At 49.5% G+C, this 18,778-nt stretch overlaps 1 protein-coding gene across 1 annotated transcript in view; it reads right to left on the bottom strand.

The window, feature by feature from the left end:
- Positions 1–7,238, bottom strand: part of IGSF3 (immunoglobulin superfamily member 3) — a 98,817-nt gene extending 91,579 nt beyond the window's left edge. Inside the window, exons 1-2 of the mRNA XM_069541282.1 lie at positions 7,126–7,238; positions 5,824–6,491 (exon numbers count right to left, since the gene is read on the bottom strand). Coding sequence (XP_069397383.1) covers positions 5,824–5,866 — 43 coding nt within the window. The 5' untranslated portion in view covers positions 5,867–6,491; positions 7,126–7,238. The remainder of the gene's footprint in view (positions 1–5,823; positions 6,492–7,125) is intronic.
- Between the last annotated feature and the right edge of the window lie 11,540 nt (positions 7,239–18,778).

An 18,778-nucleotide genomic window follows, 5' to 3' on the forward strand; every position in this document is an offset into this window, starting at 1 on the left:
AAATCCAACCCTTTACAAGGAATAGCTGTGCTCACATCAAAGCAGCAAAGAAACAGGTGTCCAATCACGGTGAATGAGGAACTCCCAAAGGAACCTACAAATACTAATCAAGGAGCCATAATTCAGGATGCACAAGGCCAGGGACCATGGGAGGCCAGGAAGTGGAGCCACTTCATCCAGTTCCCAGGCTAGGGCTCAGTGGAAGTGGTCTGCCTGGGCTCAAGGCAGACCCAGTCTAAGCCCAAATCTCAAACTCATTACAATCTGAACTAATTCTCTGTGTCCGGCAACATCCCACATGAACTGGTCCCTGAAACTACTGACAGTCATTTCTCCAATCCCTAAAGGGCCACTCTGCCACCACTATGACTGCTGACTCCTCTGCATTGGCAGGACTCTCATGGGAAGAGAATGCCCTCCCCATCCAAAGACTGCCCATTTCTGAAAGCCCAGCCCAAGTCCTCACGCATAGGTCTTTCCCAGTGACCTATGGGAAACAACAACCAGTGACCACATTGAACTTTACCTTGAACTTCCCGGGAGTCCATGGACAGACTTCAGGAGGTATGTGAACTTGAACGGGAAAAAAAATTACATCTTCATTTTCACGAACCTCTAAGTTAACTGTTCCTTAATTGTGAATGTAGGCAAGCATCATGGTAATGTTTCCAGGACCTGTGACTGTCACAATACAAACCATAGCTACTTTCATATCACATCACAGTGGATGCAGATACCTCAAAATATCATTTTCACCCTTCACTACAGCAAAATTACGTACTTGTTAGATCTGCTGGTAGATCTTGTTATTAATGTGTTATTAAAGAAGCACATTGCTGTATCATAATTTTAAATATTTTCATGGCAGCATTTCAATATAATTGATTTTCTCTGTTATCCTAAGTTTTTATTTATGCATTTGAGAATGTTATCCTAAGAAGGGGTCCATAGGCTTCACCAGGCTGCCAGAAGGACCCACGGCACAAAAAAGGTTAAGAACCCCTGGTCAGTGGAGTAAAAGCATGAGCTCTATAGCCAGACAACCTGGATTCAAACCCAGGCCCTGCCAATTTCTAGCTCTTTCCCTTTGAGCACAATGATTTGAACTCCCTGAGCCTTGAATTTCCTCATCTTGATCGAGGGAGTCAATATAGAAACAACACCTACCTTGTGAAACCATTCATTCATCAAAAATTTAACTGAATACCTACTTCGTGCCAGGCACAAGGCTGAGTTCTGGGGCTACAGTAATGAACTGCACAGAGATGGTCCCTAAGCACTTTATACGGAAGATCATGCTCTATAAAGTGTTTGGCTGTGACTGGCACATAAGCATTCTATAAACACTACAGTACCACTGTTAAAACCACAATATTGAGCACTCAATTGTATGCTGATTTGCGTTGCTTCCCAGGTAACAAGTGTTGGTTCATCTAGCTCACGCCTTCCCAAAAAGGCTTCCTGGAGGCCCGGGGCGGGGCCTCATACTCAGAGGGGCATCTTGTTAGATGCAAGAACACAGGATTTGAACCAAATGGTCCTGATTTCAAAACCCTGTTCTGCCACTTCCTAGCTTTGTAACTGTGCCAGAGACCAAGAGCTGTCCCCTCCAAAATTCTGTCCTCTCCTTCCCCTACAATAATAGAGCCCCAGTTTTGGCTGGATACTTAGAATTAGATGACATTTCCCAGCCTCCGTTGCAGCAAAGTATGGTCATGTGATCAAGTTCTAACCAATGGGGATATAAGCAGAAGCAATGTGTGCACAAGGGCATGCCCTTCACCAACCCTTTTCCTCCTTCGTAATGGTTGGGACTAGCACAGCCATCTTGGACCATGAGATGACCTTGGGAATAGAGGCATGCACTTGGAACAAGACAGAAAGGACCTGGATCCCCACCCCTGTAGAGCACCATTCCAAACCATTTCAGGCAAGTTCCTTAACCTCCCTGGACCTCAATATCCCCATCTACGAACGAATGATAATATAAGGTGTCTAGCTGGCAAGACTGTTTGAGGATTTAATGAGATAGGACTTGCTTCACAGTAAGGGCTAAAGTTAGGAGAGGTGGTAGTACTGTTATTCTCTTGCTGCAATGACAAATGGAGGGGATTGGGACATCTTAACACAGCCCTGGGTGCCCAGGGGTGGCTCAATGATTCACACAGTTGAAAGGCATCTTAGCAAGCCTAGTCCTGACAAGAATTCCCTTCTCTGGCACCCTTGTCAAATGGTCCCCAGAAAAGGGAAGGGCACTGCCTCTGGGACAACTGTGGGGACAGTGGTGTTTGTTCATCCGTAAATCACGATCTTCATCCTCTTCCTTCCAAACCCTTCCCCCGACTACCCCAGGCCACCTCGCTGCTCTCCACTTCCTCCTCCTTCTCCTCTGCCTTTGATCACCCAGTCCTGCCTCTGAGCTCACTCCCCCCAGAACATCAAAGTCTCTTTCAATCTCTTTTGGAAGCACCCTCTGGCCTCTCCCCTAAGAAGCCTTCCCTAACTAACTGGGAAGGTCGTGATCGCTTCCTCAGTCCCAACCTATTCAAACAAGAGGCTTTTCAAACTCTACGAACGAATTTCTCTCCCACTGGAGAAGAACACAGATGACCATCTGACACCTACAAGTTCTCTGTGTTGAGCCAGGGATGTCCCCATCACTTACGTTTTTCATTGCTAACACTTTCAAAGCTATTTCATCGTGTTTGCCGCATCAGCACTGGTCTGGAAGGCCTAACTCCTCATGGTTACGCAAAATCGAAATCTGTCTTACGTGCCTAAAGTTTATATTCAACTTCCCTGATTCTTCCCTTCCTGCTCTTGCAGACACAAATGCTATTGTCTCCCCCACAGTGCTGTCACCTTCCCATGTCCCTGTCACTCACACAGGCTGCTCCCTGCCCCGGGCCTAGGCACAGACACAACCACCCCCTTCTCTCCTCATTCCCTCTTTCACACTCAAGCCACGTCCACACCAGCCCCTGTTCTTTACTCATCTTCTGCCCCTCCGGCCCCACCCATTCTCAGTAGCGGAGACTCTACTATCCTCTTGGCTCAACCAAGCCCATGCTTAAGACGGCTTTCGAACTGGAATAAGGGTGGCCATGGCAGCCGATGGTTGCCTAGTTGGGTGGGGCACCCAGAGCTGCAACAGGACGAAACAAGACACGGTGGTCGAGAGGGCAGGAATCGGTACCCAAGCAGGCAGAAAAGGAGGAACCTGATCCAAGTCCTAGACATCGGTAACGGAAGGGAGCGGAAAGCACGGGTCTGATGATGTCGAGGGAGTCACAAGCATCTCAGATCTACCCTGTACGCCCCTCACATACTGTCACAGGGTTTTCTCAAATTGCCACTTCTGGAGGCTGGCAGCACCTGTATCAGTCTCACTTTGCAGAGCACTTAAACTGGTCCTACTTTTTACATACAAAATTTTATTCCAAGCGTGTGACCCACCCGGACACAAAACCTTGAGAGTCTCTGCTATTTTCAATTCATATTACACATTCATTTTCATTACACAGCCAGAATGCTGACACGTGAATCCGATCACACCAGATCACAAGCAAGAAATAAGACCCCAACCTGGGTTCTGCTCCCTCCACAAAGACCTTCTAGTCTCCAAGGTTAACAAAGTAGTAGCGAGGCCCCCTCCCTGCCATGCTGCCAGCCATCGAGTGGTAAGAAAGGGTGAGATTTCACCAGTGGGGATCAAAAACCCAGGCACGTCCAGAGTTCTAAACCTCCCCACTCTCACCCAGGTGTGCTCTTCGGCCGCCGTTCCCCTCTGACACCACCTTGACACTCATTTTCCTCCGTGGCACCTGTTTATACTTGAGGCTGGGAGTGGAGGAAAGATACTAGCGCCCAGTGCCAGGGCTCCACTCCAGGGTGGCCCAGAGGGTGAACAGAAGGGGAACCAGCCAGCAGCCTTACATTTCTGGAGCAGCCAGGAGAAACAAAAGGCACAAATGTCACATTGCCTTGTTTGCCCATTGGTGATTCCTTCTCCTGCCCTGGGCCCCACCCTTCCACTCAGCTCTCTTTCCCGCCTTAGCCACACCATCAACCCCTTGCGCAAGCCTCCCGGGAGGGTTCGCCTCTTGGTCCTCTTGTATCCACATGAATCGCTAATTACTGATTTAAACCCACACACTAAGTGAATGACAAATACCAATACAGTACTTAGGACTGGCCAATGGAGAGCTACCTGTCTTCTTGACTCTGCCTGAGCATACAGGAGACACAGAGACACTGTATCCTGACCCACACCTGAGCAGAAGACTGACGAAACTTGCCACCAGACTGGGTGTCCCTGTGAGCGCTGAGGAGGGGAGGGCAGAGCTGGCAGTGATGAACTCACACACCGGTTCTCCAACTCAGCTCCACACTGGAATTGTCTACGAGAGCTAAGACTCATGCCTGGGTCACCTTCCCAGAGAACCTGGTTTAATTGGTCTGGGGCCGCTGCCTGGACATCGGGATTTTTTTAAAGCTCCCCCAGTGATTCTAACATGCTCCCAAGTTTGAGAACCACTGATGGCTCATACTTACGTGTTCCTGACATTTTTCAAAGCAGTCAAGACCTTCAGGACACCTTATAGCCTTTAACTGTCAAGACAGCCCTTGGCGGTACACCCCATTTTACTGTGATTCAGACGTCAATCATAGTCAGACTGAGATCTGAACTCAGGTTCTCCACCGCAAAGTCCACTCCTTTTCCACTCTTCTGTGAACTCTTCTTGCAGGGTGTAGACAACACATGAAAGCAATCTCCACTGCCACTAGATCACAAGTAAGTCCCATAAATGCAAGACACCTAGATGTGGAGATGCAAACACCACATGCAGCAGTGATAACCTCTTCTGAATGCAGGGGACTGAGCTGAACCCAGAGGGCAGTGGGGTGTGCTCATGTGCGAGGTCTAAGGCAATGGAGGGAGAGGATGCATCAGATCCCGGGCAGGGAGCTTATCCTAGACCCAAGATGTGTCCTGAGATACCACACTTAAGAGTAAGACAGCATTCAGTGGCATGGAAAGCACTGTTGAATGGGAGAATGTCGGGCAAAGGGGGGACTCTTCAATGGGAGGGAATCTTAAGAGAGGTGTCAAGGGTTCACCTCTCAGGCCCCAGTTTCTCCATCCCGATCTAACCATCCTAACCTTCTGTGGGTCACAAAACCCAATCCTAGCACAGCCCCTACCAGGCACCACTCCTCCAGTCTCTCTTCCCCCCAGAACTACAATCTGAGCTTCTTTGGTGAGGGGACATATGACTAGACCCTCAAACATTTTTAGTCTACTGATCACTTAGGTAGGGCAAAGCATCCCTTCAACCCCTATTCCACCCATGCTTACTTCTCCCTCAAAAAAACCAAAAAACAACAAAAAAAAACACCATCGTTATCATCAAACCAACTTTCCTGAGAGTGGGAATAACGCTGCCACTTCGGATCGGATTAGGAATTGATGTGGACTGACACAGACATGAAGACGCTGAAGCACCATGTTTATAAAAGACAAGAAACCAATCCACGATCCACACGGAGTCCCTAAAGCGTCGACATAGATAGGGGACCCCACGGCGGGGCCCGGGACAGACACTGAAGGACAGCAAATGTCCCTTCTTAAAGACAACAAACGATGGGCCACCTTTCCTCCTGGGTCAGAAATGGGGCTCTATTCCAACCTGTGACACACAACGCTGCCTCCCGGGGTCCCCCAAAGCCGAGTGTTGATGGCAAAGAACCACAAGGAATTACAGGAACCAAGAGCAGGTGAAACTTTCACATCGATCGCGCTGATAGGCAGCAGCCACTTACCCAGCACAGCCAGACAGCTCAGCACTGGGAGAAAGCACTTCATGTCGGCAGCTGAGAGGAGACACAACACAGGGCGCTTCCTCTTCTCCCAGCACTTAATCTCTCATTTCTGGCAATCCACTTAGAGCTCCAGAAGACAGTTTTGGAAAGAGAACTTAACTCAGGGAATGAGAACAGGTTAAAGAGCTCAGCAGGAGGGAGTGGGGGAGGGGCGGCGGGTGGCAAGTGTTAAACTCTCCTAGGCTAAAGGAAGGGTCCAAAACAATTCGGACGGCGCTGGAGGCTCGTGCCACATCCTGTGCCTTGTGGTTTCCACTGTAATTGTAGATTGCGGTGGATTAATCCTCAAGGAAAAGGAAAGAAAGAGTCTGAGAAAATCCTTTCATCCACTGATTATACAGAAATGTCCTTGGCTTCGCAGTGAAGGTGTCTGTAATCTCCCTCATTCGGATTCCCCAAAGGGAACGGGGCAGGTTTTGTCAAAACCTTTGACAGCCAAATCGCCCTGGTCGGCATCGACTGCTCTGGGTTTCTTCATCAAAAAGTCCGTCTCCACGCATGATGGTGGATCACGGGGCTACCACCTGCCCCAGACCTGCCCGCAACACACGAAGCAAGTTGGCGTTCTTTCGGCAGCCCTGAAGCGGTCCCACAATGCCAGCAGCTCTCTAAAACAAACACAACAGAGATTTATCAAAGGCAAGCACGGCCGCCGCAAAAGCGAGAGGGGCAGAGCGCCAAGCTGGTCCGGGCACCTGGTCCTGGACCAGGACGGTCAACCTTTGCAGTCTGACCTTGGCCAAGTCGCCACCTTAGCCTCCACTTCAGTTTCCCTGCACAGAGCCGAGCAATTGTGGGAAGCCCGATTGTTCCTGCAATACTTTCACCAAATGCTTCACTCCTGGGAATTCCTTCCGCCTCCCACCGAGCCCCGGCGCCGCGGGTAGCCCCACCCTCCGCGGGGGCAAATCGGGAAGAGGCTCCGAGGTGGGGCCGCCACTCCCCGTTCCACCCCCGGCCCTCGCCCCAACGTGGGAGCTGTGCGCGCGCCGCGTCCCAGGTGGCCCCGCTATTGTTTTACCTCTCCGGGTGTTTATTTTTCGCTGATTGGAAAGAAAAGAGAAGGAGGGAGAAGGGAGCCCGGGGCTCCGCTTTCGCTGCCAGGGGAGGGGTCTCAGGCCGACCCCCCGAGCGGAGCCGCAGCCGGGCCCACCGCCGCCCCTCCCACCGCCCTCCCCCCGGGCTCCGGCTCCCCTCGCTGCCGCCCTCCCCGCGCCGCGCGCGCGGTCGCCGGATACCGACCTCGCCGCCGGCCCTCTCCCTTCGCGCGTCGGTCCGTCGGTCCGTCTGTCCCGGCGCACGCCTTTAGGGACGCGCCACCTCCTCTCTCTGCTCCGGCAGCGGCACCGGCGGCCGCGCTCCGGCCCCTCCCCAGTCCCCGCCCCCTCCACCCGGCCCGTTGCACCCGGGCCAGCCGAGCGCGGGGCGAGGGCGGTGGCCTCGGCTAGAGGCACCGCCCCCGGGCCCGCCCCTTCCCCCCAACCCTGGGGGCCGGGCGGCCGAGCTGGGGGCCGGGCGGGGGCTCAGGGTGCGGCTGGTGGAGCCCCGCCCGCACCTGCGGGTAGCAAGGGCCAACCGAGGACCTGGGCGCAGCTGGCGTGGGGGCCGGGCAGCGCCGAAAGTTAATCAGGGGGCTCACACGCAGACTGGCCGGCCGCGGGCTGGATGCACAGGCCCTTCCCAAAGCCCAGCAAAGGACCCCTGAGCCTGGAAGAGGGCGGACCGAGAGCGCGTCCCCTCTCTGGGAAACAAAAACAAAGCCCTCTGCAGGAGCCTTGAATCTGTTCATATAGTAGAACCCCACATTGCACTTCACTCTAAAACAGAATTTCCTAGACGTTGAGACTGAATTGGACTCTGGAAACAGTCTGGCTTCTAACCCCGGCTCTTCCACTTCCCTGCTGCAGACCTTGGTCGAGTTACTCAATAGCCCTGTGCCTCAGTTTACCCACCTGTTATATGAGGAAATGGCCTATGCTTAATAGGGATATATGAGATGTCCATGGCACACTTGTAAAACACTTAGGATGGTGCCTGCTACATCTTAAGCACTCAGTAAATGCAAGCTATAATTATTTTATGAGGAACACTCGTATCCAAGCAAGTGCATTTTCATTCATTCAATACTTGTCTAACACACGCATGTACTGAGTAAGCACAGACCCGAGGTAACCAAGGTAGAATAGGACAGTCCTGCCCTCCTGGAGCTTGCAGTCTAGTAAGGAAACCATAAAACAGGTATGGCAGGAAAAGAACAGTGTTGAGGAAGCACATGCAAGGCCTCTGACCCTGTGTTGCGGGGTCAGGGCATGAGGAGGAGGGGGGTTTGATCAGATCAGGCCAGGTGCCGGGAAGGCTTCTCAGAGGAAATGAAAACTAGGTAGAATCCAAAAGAGCAGAACGAGGCACCAGGGGGAGAGAGAGGAGGAAGGGGAGGACTCACAGGCCCTGGAATCAGTATCCTTGAAGGCCCGGAGCGGAGAGAGAGAGTGGCCCAGGTAGGGGATCAGAGATCTCTGTTGGGCCCAAATTAGTCTGTAAGAAAGAAGTGGCAAGAAACGAGCAGAGAAGAAACCAGGTGTCAGAACCTGAAGGGCTTTGTATGATGTGTTAAGGGGTGTGGACTTTAGCCCAGAGCCATAGCAAAGCCCCTGCAGATTTTGAGTAAGGCAGTATTGTTATCAGAAGTACATTCTAGAAAGCCCACTCTGGCCTAGGTGTGGAGGATGGATGGGAGGGGAGTTCTACAGGAGGCTCGACATCTGCAGACGAGAGATGATGGTGACCAGGACCACAGAAGTAGCAACAGGGAGGGAGAGGAATGAGCAGGTCAGGAGCTAGGCTCTGTGGAGTGCCAGGTTGAGGGTGAGGCATGGAACACAGTGCAACCTCGGCAACTGAGATCACCGTACATAGAATCAGATTGGATGTATTGAGCTTGAGATGCTCAGGAGGCATGCAAATGAAGATGTCCATGTAATTGGGGTGGGGGGTAAGGGTAGAGCGGAGTTCAGAAGTCAGAAAGGTGCTACGGCTTTGTAAGGTATTTTCCACCCCATTGGACAGTGTGATGGTGACAGTATTTAGTGAAGAAATAGTCTGATAATTCACTGATACCCAGAAAAAAAAAAAATGTTAATTACCCCCTCCCCTCACCAGGGTGCAGGGCAATGAAGGTCATGCTATGGGGATGCAAAAATAACTAAGGGGTCTTATTTGCCCTCACCCCTCTCTCTTGGCTATAAATTTCTTGTGGGCAGGATCTACCCTTTAATTATCATTTACCCCAAACAGCTCTTGACATTGTGATCTGCATACAATAATTACACTATTAATACTTCGACCAAATTGAATTAAATTAAATATTTATCACATCTGCCAAGTGTTGTATTGAAAATCTCTTCTTGTGTTTAATATTACCTCTTTCCCCCAAGACAACCCTGACTCCGGCATCTCTCACTTCTCCTTATCTGCTAGACCTCTTCCTTTATTTATTGAGCGTCTATTATGTGCCAAGAAAACTCTCTGCTCTCACTCGTGGTGCTTACAATTCTCACGGGAAACACAGACAATGAGACAAAGAGATATATGGCATAATGTGACATATTCTGAGGAAAACTGGGATAAGGGAATATGCACGTATGTGTGTGGGGTTAGGAGGAAGATTCTGCTCTAAGTAGGCGGTCAGGGAAGGTCTCACAAAGGCAGTGACATCTGAGCTGAGATCAAATTAGAAGGAGTGAGTGAGTCCCGGATATTTCTAGAGGAAGAGCATTCCAAGCTTAAGGAAGAGCAAGCACAAAGCCCCTTAACATGCTCTGATAATAGAAGGTGTGTTAGTGTGCCTGAAACGGCATAGGAGGGAAGGAGAAGGAGAAATATGATCAGGGAAGTTGCAAAGGCAAAATCCTGTAGGCCTTTGCAGGCTTGGGGGCAGTCTGGTGTGGGGGGGACTACAGTGTTGGGAGATAGGAGTGGAAGAGGCACACTGAAAAGGCGACAGAGGATAGTGGCTCAGACTAGGGTGGTAGAGATACAGGTTGTGAGAAATGGGTGGCGTCTGGAAGCATTTTAAAAGTAGATTCAATGGAATTTTCTGGAGAACTGGATATGGAAGGGGCGAGAAAGAGGAGAGTCGAGGATTCTTCCATAAGATCCACATGAGCCTGCAATGGAGCTCTCAGCCCCACCAGGCTGCCCAACCCCTTCTCCAAGACCACGCTTCCCAAGCATTCAATCCCCAGTCCTCTGCCCAGGCCACTTCCTGCATCTTTGAACCCTGTACTCAATTATCCCTTCTCAGTTCTTTCCTTCTCAACCCACCCCACCTCCTACCACCTAGACCCCTGGCATCCGTCTGGATGATCTGTCAACCCTGGACTTCCATCACCACCCCAGATACGTTATGGCTGGTTCCCAGCCTAGTATCTTTCCTATTTCCACATTGATATTCAAAGAGCTGTGCTGTCAGGCGGGGAGAGTAAAGTACAATTAAAAGGATGCCTCTGCCCTTCGGACAGAGGAGCAAGTACATGAAGTAAGTGCTGAACAGTGGCCCTTTCAGGAGATCATCCACAGGCCGAGAGAGACTCAAGTCACAAGGGAGGGGGAAGCACCCAAGGAGAAGAGGGGACAGGAGTCCCCAGTCAGCAAATGCCTGGTGCCCAGGCTGAACATTAGCAACTTGCTTCAAAACATCTTACGCTGGAATGTTGACGCCTCTCCTGGACTGGTCTGGAATCGGGTGGATAGTTTGAGTGTTTCGGAAAACTCAATCTTCTCCCTCGGGGAGTCAAACGAAGAAGCCTACAGGAGCACAGCTCCAGCAAAGCGCTGCACTCGAAAAGCAAAGATCCAATATTGCCTGATTTTCCTACTATTCAGGAAAAGCAGTAGATCCAGAATTCACTGAATTCTTCCTAATTTTATTTGTTGGAAGCTAGTATTTAAAAATGAACACTCTTGGGAAACAACAGCACAGAATTTCTTTGTGGATAAATATGGCCAAGTGGTTCTATCTGTTTTGACGTCTCCAGGCCTGTTGTGGCTGCAATCAAAAGACTAATATAAAACCACAAGTGACAGAAAGTTCTATTTTTTAAAAAAGGAAAAAAAGGAAGGGGGCATTAACCTCATTCTCTGTTGTCAGCTGAAAGAAAGCGGAGGGCAAGGCATTTTGCCTAAAGATAGCCTGACACTGCGTGCTCACAAGCACTGATGTTAATTGCTCCTAATGCATCTTGAAATACTGGGTGGAAATAGCAATGCCTTCACTAAACAGCCAAGTCAGAGCTCAAAGTGCCACTAAACAATCTTCCTGGTAGAAGCTTCCTTCTTGGTGATTACCCTCCTGTGCGGGCGAGGATCCCCAGAGCTGAAGACTAGGAATTGCTTACTCAGGATACTGTCTGTCTTTAAAAAATACAGAGTTGACTCTTATATGTTGAGATGGCGTGGTGAAGGGGTAGGCCCCTTAAGCCTTCCCCACAGGTGGGTGCTCAGAACCCAAGGGGTGTCATCTAGCGTTAGAGAAGGGTCTGGACTTGCACCCACCCGCACCTGGAACTCTGAAGGCTGGTTCATCTGGGATGAAAAGTAAGATTCATTCAGCGAACATTCTCCTTCCTCCACAAACCCCCACAGCTGTGCTCGCTTATTCTCCGGCTGACAGAGAACAGTGGACCTGGAGAAGGGTGCCTGGGTTTGTATGATCTGCACTTACTGACACTCAACTCTGGTCAAGTTACTTCACCTCCTTCACCCTAGGTTTCTGGTTTGTAAAAAGGGATTGCAATAGCATCTGCTGTCGCAAGGAGCTTGTGAGGATTAAACGAGCTGATATGTAGAAAGAGCTTAGCAAAATGTCTGGTACTTAGTTCTCAGTGCTCATTAGCTATTCTCTTCACTGATTATAAACCTCACACAGTCCAAGGAGCCGGGAACCAGGAGCCAGAAATTCGAGCTTTCAGTCCAGGCTCTGCTGCCTACGCTGTCTTTTGACCTCTCTGGACCCAAGTTTCGTCTTCTGTAAAATGGGGTTGGTCAGATGAGTCAGAAGGTCCCAAACTGCTGTGCTTGAATTACTCCAGAAGCATTAAAATCCAGATTCCCAAACCCCATCCCAGAAGATTCAGTCTCCAAGCATCGGTGTGAGACTGGACTAAATGAGTTCTAAGGGCTCTTCCAGCTCAAAATTTTATGACGGATCTTTCCATCATAAATGGAAATTCAAGATCCAACTCCTCTATCCAAGTCCATTTCTGATTTTGATTGGGAGGACCCTCAACTACAATAGCATGTCACCAAGATCAAAAGAATTAGAAGAACCCATCATTTCCACCACTATTCCATTCTAAACTTAGTCCTGACCGTGTCAAGAGGCTCACCATCCTTCCCACCCCAAGCCTTGAGCATCTCATTGCTCTTCATTCCTCCTTTCCAAAATCTCAGCAAGTCCTAATTTTTTTGTTTGTTTGTTTAAACCCAACAACAGCCTTAGATGGGCTTCTTACACCCAACTCTGGCTCAGCACCTGTGCTCTTCTCTCTCTGCACTCTCTCCCTTTGCTAAAGAATGGAAATAACCCAGAGCCTCTGGGTAGGCAAGGATTTTGAGCTCAGGCTGAACACTGTGGCACTTGTCATGTTGGAGTGATTCCTGTGAGTTAGATTGGCTGACCCCAATCTCTCTCTCACTCTCTCAGTGTCCCAGGGCAGCCGGGCTGGCGGCCAGGGCTGGCTGCCACTTTCAACCATGCTGTTGCCCAGGTGGAGGACTCTTAAGAATTTGGCTTGGCCTCTCTTGTAAAAAAAAGAACATTAGTTTGATCATAGAGCCTCCGTCCTCCTACAGGGGAAGGTGTGTCACCATAGACCTAAGATTCTAAGGATTAAGCAACCACGAGCTTAGAGCGGAACAGAGCCTTCTGGATGTGGAAGTGCTCTTTCTGAGACATCTGTTACCCCACTGATCACCCAGCCTGTCTGGCCTGGTCTGGCTGGCATGTTGCCTGTTCCTATAAAAGAGTACAAAGACATTGGCCAACCTCACCCAAATATATATGGGCCCGGCTGACAGTTTCCAAAAGTTCACTTTGAAGTTAATTATTTGGAACTCAGAACACAACTCCCCATAAGAGTAAGATAATAAATGGTGATTATATTTCCAGGCTGACATACAAGTCTATTTAACCCTTTATATGCTTAAAATACTACATATTTAAGAGGAAAAGAGCAGTCAGCCAGCAATACAGTTGAAACACCAGTGATTAAGTAATACTGAAAAATAACATTGAGACAGGATTTTTTTTTTTAATGTAGCAAATATTTAGTTAACATAAAGCACTGTTCTATGCCCTGAAGTGCTGGAGAAAGCAGGCATGCTTCCTATCCTCGTAGAATTTGCACTGTGTTGATTCTTCTGTTCATTGTCTGTCTTTTCCTGAGAATGCAAGCTCCCTGTGGGCCAGAATCTGCTCAGCCTTGTCCTCTAGTGTATGCCAATGCCTAGCAAAATGCCTGGCGCAAAGAATGTGCTCAGTAAATAAATATTTGTGGACTTGGCTTCACGTCATCTGGATGCGACAGGAGACCTGGAGCCTAGAACTTCCATGAAAGGAGTTGCAGACTGCAAGCGGCACCAGGCACCTTCTAGAAGCAAATGAAAATCCTCTCAGGAGGGAGATCCTATTATGATTCTACAAAGAAATTTCCAGCATATAATCATATATAACCAGGAAATAAGACAGTATGAGTGAGAACCAGTAGAAACTGCAGAAAACTAAAACAGGCCCACACATCCTTAAGATATTGGAGTTATCTGACACAGCCAATAGAATAACTACGCGTACTAAAATTCAAACTGGAAAATTTTGTCAGAGAACTGGATGCTGTAGAAAGATCTAGAGGAAGAGTATTCCAGGCTGAGAGGAAAACATGTGCAAAGGCCCTGAGACACATTTGAGGGAGAGAAAGTCAGTGTGGCAGAAGCAGAGTGAGCGGGAGAGAGAGAGAGTGGTGGAAGGTGAGTTCAGGAAACAAGGCAAAGGCAGATCATGTGAGGAGGGGAATTTGGGTTTTATTCCATGTGTCAAGGCAAACCATTGGATGGCTTACAGCATTAAAGTGACATGACTTACTTTACTTTTTTAAAAGGCCAATCTGGCTGTTGTATAGGAAATAGGCTACAGGGACGCAAAAGTAGAAGCAAGAAGACGAATTAGTAGATCATTGCAAGGTCCAGGTGGGAGATGATGGAGGCTTAGACTAGGGTGGTGGTGATGGAGGTGGTGAGAAGTGAATTCAGGATATACTTTGAAGGGAAAGCTGACAGCTCTTCCTGATGGATAGGACATGGGGTATGGGAAAAAGGCCAGAATAGCTCACCGCCCCTGTGTACTCTCTCTATGACCCTGTTCTCCCCCAGCCCCCACATGGTCTCTACTTCTCTCTCAGTAGACAGCTTCCTAATGGTAATTTTCAGCCCAGTCCTTTTTTCTGAGCTTTACCCCTATGGAGGAAACCGCCTTTTGAGACCTTAGACTAAACATGCCCAAAACTTAGCTCGTCATTTTTCCCTCTAAACTTTTTTTTTTTTTTTTTTTGAGGTACGCGGGCCTCTCACTGTTGTGGCCTCTCCCGTTGCGGAGCACAGGCTCCGGACGCGCAGGCCCAGCGGCCACGGCTCACAGGCCCAGCCGCTCCGCGGCATGTGGGATCCTCCCAGACCGGGGCACGAACCCATGTCCCCTGCACCGGCAGGCGGACTCTCAACCACTGCACCACCAGGGAAGCCCTAAACTATTTTTTTTCTCCTCAATTTCCTGTCTCAGTTAATGATACCACTTTTCACTGGACAAGTCAGAACCTTGGGACTAATTTTAGACTTCTCACTTTCCAGGTCCAAGTGGTAACAGGGACTGGCGACTCTACCTCCTTCCTTAACATCTTTCAAAGCTGTGTGCTCCTTTCTGTTTTCATGGCTTCTGCCCTTGCTCAGGCTTCATCACCCCTTTCTAGACTCTTGTCATGGTTTCTCACCTGGTCTCACTCCCAGCCCATGCATCCTTCTAAAGTACACATCTTTCTAAAGTGCAGGTGGAACCCTTCTGGAGCTTCCAATTGCTTACAGAAGATTCAAACCCCTTAGAATGGGTTACTGGCCTCTCCTCCAATACCCCCATCCCCACGCCCGCGCTGGAGCCATTTCCAACTTCTCTATGCCCTTGATGCTTCCCACTATGATATGATCTGGTCTCACCCAGTTACCTATGGCTTCCTGGATGTGCCTTTATATACGCTGTCATCTGCCAGGTATGCCCTTTCTCCTTCCACTACCATCAAACGCTCACCCTTCTAGTAGGAACAGTTGAAGCATCAGCTTCTCTATGAAGCAGACTTCCTCCCCTCTCCTTGCTTGCCTCCTCCCAGCACTGAGTGCATCATCTAGGAAAGCTCTGTGTAGACCTCTGGGCTAGCGCTTTTCCACTGATTAAGGTTATGTGTTTACTTGTGTATTTTGTCTAACGAGTTTCTCGAGGTCAGAGACTGTCTGATAGAACTGTGTCTTCCCCTCTCTGCCTTGAGCCTGGCACCTAGCCGGCACTCAACTAAAGCTCTAGTGGCTAGGTGAAGGAGTGGTTATGCGAATACCCCGGACTGTATCCTCAAGCCCACAGAGTGGACCCCCAGCCCCTGAGCTCCAGGAAGCCACGGCAGCCAGGGGTTGGGGCATTTCATGAGTTTTATTCTGGGTGACTTTATCCGTGGCATCTGCTTCTCTGCCCAGCTGCTCTGGATGGATGGTCCCTGCAGACAAGTAGGAGGTCAGATTTTTTGTTCCTACTTGTGCCCAAGAGCCTTCCTTTTTAGTTCCATCCACAAAGTCCCCAGGCAAGGGACATATGCCGTCCACCTCCCCTGCCCATCTCCCTGGGATCCCCAGGTTCCACCCCAGCCCAGAGCTCACGGCCCTTGGGACTTAATCAGAGACAGCATTTCTACTGGGTGGCTTTGGGTAAAGCTGACAATGTTTAGGAGCCCACAGTTGTGCCTTAAGTTCACAGCACAAATGACCATACATGGATATTAACAAGCTTCTTTCATAATCACTTGTGATTTCTATAACACGTCTCTGACACCCGCCCCCTGCCCCCCGGTCCTCTTTCCACTCTTTTCCTCACTTATAATTTTCTATTTATGGAAAAAGTGGTAGGGAGCAGCAGAAAGGGAAGAAAAGAACTTGGAAAAGAGAGAATGACCCAAAGAAGAAAAATTAGGAAGAGAGAGGAATGAAGGAAGGAGCAGAGGGAAAGAAAAGAAAGAAGGAAGAGAGAGAAAGAGGGAGACAATGAGAGAGAAAGAGACAGAGAAGAAAGAAAGAAAGGAAGAAAGAAAGAAAGGAAGAAAGAAAGAAAGAAAGAAAGAAAGAAAGAAAGAAAGAAAGAAAGAAAGAAAAAGAAGAAAGAAAGAACCTTAAATTAAGTAACCACACATGTCTCTAAGAAACATATCTAAAGTACCTCTACTTAAACAGCAGGGACCTCATGGCAGATATTATACGTTTAATGACTAGAGAAACCAATCACAGAACAAAGCCCCTTTCTTTGTGAGCTGTCATATGATAACCCAAACACAGTAGTTGCTAGTTTTCTGCAGACACTACCCAACCACAGCCGTCTGTCTTGGTCCTAGACTGTTTAAAAAAAAGAAGAATTTTTTTTTTTTTAAATATGTGCGTGTGTGTATCAGTCACAAGACCATCGCAACAATGGCTGCCCTGTGGAATTCAGCTGGGTTGTCCCAGCCCACAGGCCGCTCCTGGCCGCCAGATGTCAGCCAGCCAGAGGTTCCCTTTCATCCTCACCCACCGCAGAGCCATTCTGGTCTGTGCAGTGGTGAGGGCTGACAACCCTCTCCAAGCTCCACCCCAGAACTGAGAGAGGCCTGATCTTGCCTGAGGCCAGCTAGGGGTGCAGGGTGAGGGGGTGGGGAGGGTGAGAGCAAAGCCTCCTGGGAACGGAGATGGGGTGGCTCAGGGCTGTTCTCAAAGCTCAGCACCTGCTGCTCATTAAGAGGCTTGTTTTCAACCTAGGAATCCAGTCGTGACCATCAGGGAAAACCAGGACAGACCTCACTGCCAGGGTTTGAAAGAAGCACCAGGAGCTGGGGTGTGTGGTGGGAAGCACACACGAGTCCTCCGCCCGGGAGTGCTTCCCGGGTGCTCATGGGTCCTACTGTCGAGGCAGGAAGCAGATGGATGGCTCCGGACCCCACTACTTCCACCGCTTCCTCCATCCCTTTCTCTCCCAACGCTTTCTTCTTCTCTTCTTCCTCCTCTTCCTTCTCCTCCTCCTTCTTTTTCCTTTCACACTGCAGATTTGGAGCAGCAATGGAAGTCCAGCAAGGCAGTTGGAAGGCTCACCACGCGAAGATGTCGCCCAGAGGGCCCCAGAGCTCCCAACCCCACCTCTGGGCTGTGAGAGAACACCGTAATGCAGTTCAGCTTTCGGGGAAGAGCTTCTTCCTTCACTGGCTACGTGTCCTTAGATAATTTAGTTACCCTACCAGCCTCAGGTTCCTCACCTTCAAACTGGAGGTAATAGCACCTGGTTCACGTGAGGAGGTATCCGAGTGCTTCGTTCACAGGGTTAGCACAGGGAGCTCAGGGGTGATACGGTGGGTAATATCTGTAGCACCTAGTAAATGCTTAAAGAATTCCGTCATTTAATGGATATGATTAACACCTACTAAATGTCAGTCCGTGTTCCAGGTGCTGGGAGAAAAAACAAACAAAAAGAAAATCCCGATCTCATGGAGTTAATATTCTAGGAGGGGGAGACAGACAAGAAACAAGTAAATAAGTAAAATAGACAGGATGTTAGATGATGAAAAGGGCTGTGGAAAGAATAAAATCAGGGAGGGGATAGGAGTGCTGGAGGAGGGGGGATTTGCAATTTTCAATCCAGTGGCCAACACTCCCTGGAAAGTGATATTTGAATAAAGAGCTGAAGGAGGTGAAAGAGCCCAGCCTGCAGATGTCTGAGGGAAAAACCTTTTGGGTGGGGGGTGGGGTGGGGGTGGGGGAGGGACAGCAAGTGCAAAGGCCCTGAGGCAGGAGTGCACCAGGTGGGGCTAAGAAGCATCTAGGAGGCTGGTGTGGCTGCAGCTGAGTCGGGGTGGGAGAATAGTTGGAAATGAGGCCAGAGAGGTAATGGTTCGCATGTGCAGGAGGGTAGGGTGGTAACAGGGAGTGCAGTCATGTAGGGACTTGTTGATCATTGTAAAAACTTGGGAGAGTTTTAAGGAGAGGAGTGGTATAATCCAATTAAGGTTTTAACAGGAGTGCTCAGGATCATGGGTTGAAGGTAGACCACAGGGGTCAGAGTGGCAGCAGGGAAACTAGTTAAAGGCCAGTGCAGTAGTAGTTCAGGGGAGAGACGGCGGTGGCCTCGATCATGCGGAAGAAAGGAGGTGGTGAGAAGTGGGTTGGATTCAGCATATGTTTTTTAAGGAGGAAGTGACAGAATTTGATGACGGATTCCATGAGCAGTGTGAAAACAAGAGAGGAGTTCTAGAATGTCTGTGAGAGTTTTGGCCTGAATGAAATTGCCATTTAGAGTAAATGCTCTGAGTTCTGTTTTGGATATTGTGAGAGACTGTTGCCTCAATGGCTCCCAATGAGTCATGCACTGGGGCTTGTACCCTGGGACTTGCCCTCTTAGAAGGCTGCCTCAGCCATGTGAGAAGCACAGACTGTCCTGCTGGAGAGGAATATGGAGGACGACCAAGAGCTCCAGCTAATGGCCCGACATGTAAATGAGGGCATCTTCAACCATCTGGTCCCAGTAGAGCCTCCAGAGCATTTCAGTCTCCTGAGTGATCCAGCTGGTCCAGCC

The sequence above is a fragment of the Delphinus delphis genome, chromosome 1 (assembly GCF_949987515.2).
Source record: "Delphinus delphis chromosome 1, mDelDel1.2, whole genome shotgun sequence".
NCBI classification, from domain to species: Eukaryota; Metazoa; Chordata; class Mammalia; order Artiodactyla; family Delphinidae; genus Delphinus; species Delphinus delphis.